A 7,455-nucleotide genomic window follows, 5' to 3' on the forward strand; every position below is an offset into this window, starting at 1 on the left:
ACAAGAAAGCGTCTTATGGGCTTCACACAGCAGGAGGCGGGGCTAAGTAGGCACAAACAGTCCTAAAGAGGTCCAGGGCCAACTCAAGATACTAAGATAATACTGAAAGACGACTAGCTAAACCTGCGCTTTACTAGAAATGCTCTTAACCAACTATGGTTCGATGACTTGATGAACTTGTCTGCTCTGGTCAGTTAGCTCTTACTAGCATGTGTCTTTACCCTGCCATTGATATCTCAGGGCCCACTAAGCAAAGCTCAGGCTAATGTTTAGAGCTAGCTAGTGCTAACTGACCACAACAAACTAGTTATCCAAGCTAACTGGTACCATGGTCAACTTATCTGCTCAGTCAGTTAGCCCTAGTTAGCATGTCTTTTCAGCCTGTGGTTGATATCCAGGGGCCCACTGTGCAAAGCACACGCTAATGTTAAGGGCTAGCTAGCGCTAACTGACCGTACCAGAGAAATTAACCAAATTCAAGCATCAACAGCTCGGTTATCTCACCTGGTCTGGTCTCTTAGCCCTTGCTTTCTTGTGTGAGCCTGTGGCCGGTTTAGCCGACACAGGCTGATAGCTACAGTTAGTATTAGCCCTTTTGGGCCAGCTTTACCATGTTAGCCTTGGCTAGCTGTCCCACATTAATGAGTTAGCCCTGACTAGCTCTGATTTGACCCACAGTGGAAACAGGCTAGCAAAGGGTTAGCCTTGCTAGCCGTGTTTAGGAAGACACAGGATTTGAAGGGTTGCCCACAGAGCTGATCTGCTGTTTTCACGGTTGCAGTTAAAAAGCAGAGGCTGAGGTAAACTGAACCTGGGTCACGTGTTAGCCGCGATACACATTAGCATGCTGGAGGCCCTGTAGTTAACCCTAAATGAACACTAGGGGGCGATGATGAGATACAGGTGGGAGTCACACATTCACACACACACAACAAAAAAAATATGATTTGTTCAGTTATAAAAAAAAATCCACAAAACTCAAGAATTCCCCTCCCGGCACCTAAATGTCACTGATAATCACACTCACAAAAAACAAAATACTCGAGCGCCACATGCCACATGTTGAGCTCTCTGTACACACATGGAATCAACTGAGAATGATTATGAATGAGAAATTATTAACACACAAACCAACTCACAGGGTGGCGCTGAGGGGGAAAGGGATCAATAGTGTGATGGGTTTAAAAAAACAACGTGATGAACCCAAACTGATCAACACTATCCGCCCTCTCCGGACTTCTTCACGCAGAAATCCGGTGCGACTTTGACAAGTTCATGAATGTTTTTATGTGTTTTCTGAGAGACGGGGGTCGATGTGAAGTGAGCCAAAAGAACAACGAGGTGTCGCCTTTCTGTGTTTTCCAGTTACAAAAAGCTTCCTTTGTCACACAGCGAGAGACGACCACCAGCCTTTGGCGGAAGCCATTGTTTGCTGGTGAAGCCGCCGCCGCCACCAGCAGGCCGGCTCCATCCAAAAATATCTGAACTGCTGGTAAATTGTGGAAACCCTGACGAGTCTGCTCTCAAACCCAAACCTGGATCAATTCTTCAACCTGGATCGTTCCGTCGCTGTGTGATTTAAATACAGAAGAAGACATGCAGACGCGGACAGTCCATCTCAGTCTTTGTCTCTGCGTCTCCGAAATTGATCGTCAATTCTCAAACAGAATCTAGAACAATAATAAATCATAACTTTATTCTCTTTATTGCTGAAATATAGATTCCCCGCACAAAAAATAGTAATGCAAATCATTGTCACCATAAAAAGCTATAAAAATTAGATCCGTCCTCCGTAATAATGCAGATAAAGATATAGCAAAAAACATCTCTTAGAAGTAGGACTAGTAGTAAGGCACTTCAAGAAAACGAGGTTTTCGTCTTTCTTTCCATCAAAAAAGTTTCCCGGGCTGGTTTTTGCATCATCATCATCATCATCATCATCATCATCAGTGATGGCGTGGCGTCCGTCCGTCCGCCGTATGGCACTGTGGTGACGTTGGTTTAGACAGTGGGAGAGTTTCTCCTCAGTCTACCCCCACCAGAGGAGGCTCTCCGTTGGGCAGGATGTGCTCCAGAGGGGGCTTGGCATGGATCTCCAGCAGCCCCTGGATGAAGCCCTCTGCGGGGGCAGCTGCCGCAGAATCCGCCGGCAGAGAGCTGGAGGATGAGGGAGAGGGGTCTTTGGAGGGGTTTGATTCGGGTGTCGACTTCAGGTCGCCGGCGGAGTCGTCGTCGCCGGCGGTCTTCTTTGTGTCAGTAGCTTGTTGGCTGGGCGTCGTGTCAACAGAAGGTTGTTGAGTCGTAGAGTTTGCGGAAAGTTCCGTTTTTTGCTCGGCATCCAGTTCTTCAGATGTGACGGCCGGAGGTTCTGCTTGTTCTTCCTCTGTCGGGGCAGATTCTGCGCCATCATCCTCCTCGCCCTCCTCTTTGACGTCCTCCTCCTCCAGCTCCTTGACCCCTGCGCCGCCGCTGCCACACTCGCTCTCGTTCTCCGAGGGCGGGCAGGTGGAGGTCGGGGTCGGGGCGCAGGAGTCTCCGTCCTCGCTGGCGTCGTCGTTCCCGGCCGAGGCTCCATCGGCTCCGCGGGGCTTCAGGTGGATCCTTTGGTGGCGAACCAGGCTGTGTTTCAAGGTGAAAGTCCTCTCGCAGGTTTGACACTGGTAGGGCCGCTCACCTGGAGAGACACAGGGACCACCACCATTTATTCTCAGACTTCAACACAAAACATGCAGAAGAAGAAAACATCACACAAGCCTCCAAGGTCTGCTCGAACAACCAAGACATGCAGGACAAAAGACAGCTACGGGACGTCCGTACGAGGATAAAACGTCCAAATGAAAATAAACGAAACAAAATCACAGAAATAATCCAAATAAACTAAACGAAACATTTAAATATTAAAATAAATAAAGTGAAAATGAATCAAATTAAAATAAAGTTGTGAATTTTAATAAGGATTTAATAAGGAACAAAAAATATGAAAACTAAAAAAATCATTAAAATAAACACAAATAAAGCCAAAAAAAAAAAAAAAATGTCATTAGAATAAAAAACAAAAAAAAATTATTTTATGAAGACAGCCATCGAAATGTAAACAGATACAAACGAATGAATGACTGAATAAATGAATGTGTGAATGAACGACTGAATGAATGAACGTGTGAATGAATGAATGAATGAATGAATGAATGAATGAATGACTGACTGACCTGTGTGTGACCTCATGTGCCGGGTCAGGTCCTGCAGAGACCAGAACCTTTTGCCACAGACGTTACAGATCTTCTTCCTCTTGTCGACTCGTCTTCCTGACGTCTCTCCTCCCTCTAAACTCTTTGGTTCTGATGCCTCCTCATCGCTCCTCTCCTCCTTGTCCTTCTCCTCTTCCTCCGATTCCCCGCTCTCTCCTCCCTCGCTCTCGCCTCCCCTGACTCCTCCTTCCTCCTCCTCCATCTCCGCCTCTCTCTTCTGCTCCTCCTCTTTCTCCTCCTCTGTCGGTTTGGCTGCATTGCTCTCCGTCACCTCCTCTTTCACAGACGGGCTCTCCTCCACCGGCGCCGGAGCCGGAGCCTCCTCGGAGAGGTGCGCCCTCTCGTGGCGAGCGAGGGTGGTGGCGTAGCGGAAGCTCTTCTGACACACTCGGCAGACATGTTTGTACTCTGGCTGCTGCTTCACCACAGGGCTACTGGAGGAGGAGGAGGAGGGCGTAGTGCCTTTCTCCTTCTCTTGGCTCTCTGTTGCTGCTTGGGGAGCAGAGGTAGAGGATGTGGAGGATGAGGAGCTGGAGGAGGATGAAGGCTGGGAGGGTTGTTCTTCCTGAGCGGGGCCGGAGGATGTGGACAGCTTGAAGTCGATCAGCTTCTTGCCGAAGTTCAGGTCCAGACTTTTGTTGCTGTGGCAGTCGTCATCGTCGGCGCTCTCCACCTGAGCAGAGACCAAAAGCAGGTAAAATAAGAGCAGGTCTGCTGTGGAGGACGAGTCTGAGCCCTGACCTGCTGCATGTGGACACCGGGAGCTCAGCCTCACCTTTGTGCTGCTGCTCTGTGGAGGCTGTTTTCCCTCTGCTGCTCTGCTCTCTGGCGCCCCCTGCTGCTCCGGCTGCTGTGTGGTTTCTGTCTCCTGCTGCTGTGCTGGACTTCCACCTTCAACACATTTGAGACCAGAAATATTTCTTTACATTTCAGGTGTCCAACTTCAGCGTGACGGCAACAAACGCCAAATAAAACTGTAAATTTACCGAAAGTTAAAGTTCCTGTGATGCAGTGAATGAAAACACTGATTATTTTCATCATCGATCAATCTGCAGATTATTTTCTCCATTAACTGATTAATTGATCTATAAACTGTCAGAAAAGGGTGGAAGCAGAGAACACACTGATGATCAGAGCTGCTGCTGATTGATCTGCTGTCATCTGACTAATCAATTAACGGACCAGCGGCTTCAGCTCTCTGATTCTAATGACTAACCTTGGCTCGCTTTGTGGGTGGCGTTCGGTGTGGTCAGCCCCACCTCTTGTGGTTTGGAGGGGGAGGGGCTATCCACTGTGGGGGTGGAGCCTGAGTCTGCAGCGGCACTGAGATCTTGTGCCTCCGGCGCTACCTGCTCGGTCTCAGACTGACTCTCTGTGGAACAACACAACACAATCAGTACAGACCATACAGTGAGCGCATACAGGTGAGATGAATATAAGAGTCATGAGGTCATTTCCAGGTCATTCACAAAGAAAAACAGATGTAAAACTGTGAGCGATTAAAATATGAAATGCAGGTAAAAGTCTGAAGAGACGACATTGAACGCCTCGCTCTCACCTGCGCTCTCGTGTGATCCTTCGTCTCCGTCTTTCTTGACAAGGGCGCCGTTGCGTCGCAGCGTTCGGTGAGTCACGCCGTGTTTCCTCAGCAGGTGGCGCTCACAGTTCGACTTGGTGGAGAAAAAGGCGTCGCACTTGGGACAGGGGAAAGGTTTTTGACCTGAACAAAGACGAAGAACAACATTTATTCAAGTTTTCTCTGAACTTTATTGACAACAAACAGAACGAATCCGGTCACGCAGGAGCAGAAGTACTGCTGTGTTGCTGTGTGTTGCTGTGTGTGTGTTACCGGTGTGTGAGTGTGTGTGTGCGCGTGTGTGTTACCGGTGTGTGTCAGCATGTGTCTCTGCAGAGAGCTGGCCCAGGGGAACACTCGGGGGCAGAAGGGGCAGGTCATCTTCTGGACTGAGTTGGAGTAGGCGTTCTTCTTTCCTTTGGACTGCGGCGCCATGGCCGACACTGCGCTCTTCACCTCCTCCTTCGCTCCTCCCTCTTTCTCCTCTGTTCCTCCTGCTCTGTCATCTGTTCACAGGGAGGGTTTTGAATTAAGCCTCTTTTCCTCATCACTCTGTTTTTCCACTCAGACGCTCTGTAACGCGTCCCTCTTCCTACCTCTCTTTCCCGCCAGGTCGGCGGCTCCGGTCTGCAGGTAGGTGCTGAACTTGTTGGCGTCGGTGGTGGCGAGCATCTTCTCCACGCTGGCAAACTCCCCGCTGGACTCCAGGTCGATGCCGCCGCCACTCACGGCCTTCTCCTTCACTGTCAGGGCAGCAGGCTTCTTCCTGGACCGCTTCCTGCAGGACAGAGAGGACGAGGACGGCACGTTAATGGTTCATTTCCTTTGCTTTGGCGCCATCTAGTGGTAGACTACACCTGCTGCAAGTTCACAAACTAAATGTGCTTTTGAGCCTTTATCAGATCCTCTGTCAGCTGACTGTTTGTTCTGAGATTAAGTTCGATTGTGTTTAACTGATCGATAGCACAGTGATGATATAAAACTGAGAAAAAGCAGCAAATCCCACCACCGGACTGTCAAATCATTTTCTGTTGACTGTCACTAATTCAGCCATCAACTTATTGTTTCAGCACGACACAAAACCAACATCAGCGTGAAGGTTACTTTGCCATGAAGTTCAAATCTATTAGCAGTAAACAGTCAAAGCTTATTTTCTCAAGCAGAAGCTGCAAACTTTGTAACTTTGTGAGAACAGAAAACGTATTTCAGGGTGAACTTGTTAAACGCAGCAGCGTCTATAAAACTGCAGTTTTCCTGATGACACTTCAGGTTTTGGATGAAGCTCACACACCTGGTGGACCCCTCAGATGTGTCGTCACTTTGCGCCTCCGGAGCGGCGGATGCTCCTGTGGCGTCTGCAGCAGAGTCGGCCTGAGAGGAAGCGATGGCCGCCGGGGGTTTGCCCTCCAGTGTGGCGGCCTCTCTCTTCAGTAGGTCTGGAGCTCCGGAGACAGAGTGGATGATCTGAGCGATGGAGGCCAGAGGAGGCAGCTCCTTCAGGGCTGTTGAGGGTGAGGAGGAGGTGGAGGAGGCCGGTTTGGGGAGCAGGGGCTTGAGGCGCTGGGCTCGTGCAGAGTTGTTGAGGTTGGGGAGGGATGCAGGGGGAGGGGTGGATCCTGGGGGGAGCTGGTAGCAGCCGAGTTGGGGGTGGGGGTGTAGAGGGGGCAGGGCGCTCGATGTCTTCTCCTCCTTGGACGAGGCTAGAGCCTGCTGCTGCTCCACGATGCTGCTGATGCTCTGCTCCATCTTGATCTCCCTCTTCTCTCCGGTGCTCGCTGCCTCCCTCCTCTGCCTCTTGCTGGGTATGGACAGATCAATAGGCTGGTCCAGGACGGAGCAGTCAAAGCTGGGGGAGACGGTCTCCAGTTTGACCCCAGGGGACCCCACCTGGCTGCCGGATCCACGACCCTTGGCGGAAAAGTCCAGCGGCTGGTCCAGTTCTGTAGGATAAATCACGTTGGCCATCTCCTCCACCTTCACTGCTTGGAGCGCCTGAATTGGAGGCTGACTGACCCCATTCAGCACCATCTGATTCACCGCAGCAGCTCGACCAGAGGCAACGGTAGCGGCGGGCACGGTGGCAGGCAGGAGTGTGGCAATATGCTCTTCGATTTCCCTCTCCTGCACCTCGGGGTGCTGTTTCAGCAGGTGGTGGATGCAGTTGCGTTTGGCCAGGAAGGCGGCTCCGCATCGCCGACACTCAAACGGCTTCCTCTGGCAGCCATTGTGTGTACGCAGGTGGATCTGCAGTGCCCGGTAGGTCTTGAGGTCCTCGCCGCAGAACCGGCACGCTGTCTCAGCTCCGGTGCAGCCTGTCTCCGCATCCTGGGTGGTGGTCGTTGCGGCAGTGATTGCTGCAGCGATGTTCGCTGTGGTGGTGGAGGTGACGTACTTGATGTTTTTCTCGATGTCCTTCCTCGAGGTCTTGGCGTGCTTCTTCCTGAGGTGGCGTTCGCAGTTGGCCTTGACAGTGAAAGGATAATGGCAGACTCGGCAGACGTAGGGCCGCTCGCCGCTGTGTGTCCGCAGGTGTCGGATCAGCGTGGCTTTGTCTGGGGCTACGTAATCGCAGATGTTGCATTGGTGGGGAAGGATGCCAAGGTGGAAGCGCATGTGAGCCTGCAAGACGCC

At 51.1% G+C, this 7,455-nt stretch overlaps 1 protein-coding gene across 2 annotated transcripts in view; it reads right to left on the bottom strand.

Annotated features, from left to right (window-relative positions):
* Nucleotides 1-1,282: 1,282 nt before the first annotated feature.
* The window catches only part of rreb1a (ras responsive element binding protein 1a), a 54,799-nt gene continuing 48,626 nt past the window's right edge, over nucleotides 1,283-7,455 (bottom strand). For both annotated transcript variants that reach the window (XM_070985877.1, XM_070985878.1), the window contains 8 exons: nucleotides 6,116-7,455; nucleotides 5,421-5,602; nucleotides 5,133-5,330; nucleotides 4,807-4,968; nucleotides 4,465-4,620; nucleotides 4,024-4,139; nucleotides 3,210-3,921; nucleotides 1,283-2,674 (listed from right to left, as the gene is read on the bottom strand). The exon at nucleotides 6,116-7,455 is cut by the window's right edge and continues 410 nt beyond it. In XM_070985877.1, coding sequence (XP_070841978.1) covers nucleotides 2,025-2,674; nucleotides 3,210-3,921; nucleotides 4,024-4,139; nucleotides 4,465-4,620; nucleotides 4,807-4,968; nucleotides 5,133-5,330; nucleotides 5,421-5,602; nucleotides 6,116-7,455 — 3,516 coding nt within the window. In that variant the 3' untranslated portion in view covers nucleotides 1,283-2,024. The remainder of the gene's footprint in view (nucleotides 2,675-3,209; nucleotides 3,922-4,023; nucleotides 4,140-4,464; nucleotides 4,621-4,806; nucleotides 4,969-5,132; nucleotides 5,331-5,420; nucleotides 5,603-6,115) is intronic.

Source organism: Chaetodon trifascialis, chromosome 18, assembly GCF_039877785.1.
Source record: "Chaetodon trifascialis isolate fChaTrf1 chromosome 18, fChaTrf1.hap1, whole genome shotgun sequence".
NCBI lineage: Eukaryota > Metazoa > Chordata > Actinopteri > Chaetodontiformes > Chaetodontidae > Chaetodon > Chaetodon trifascialis.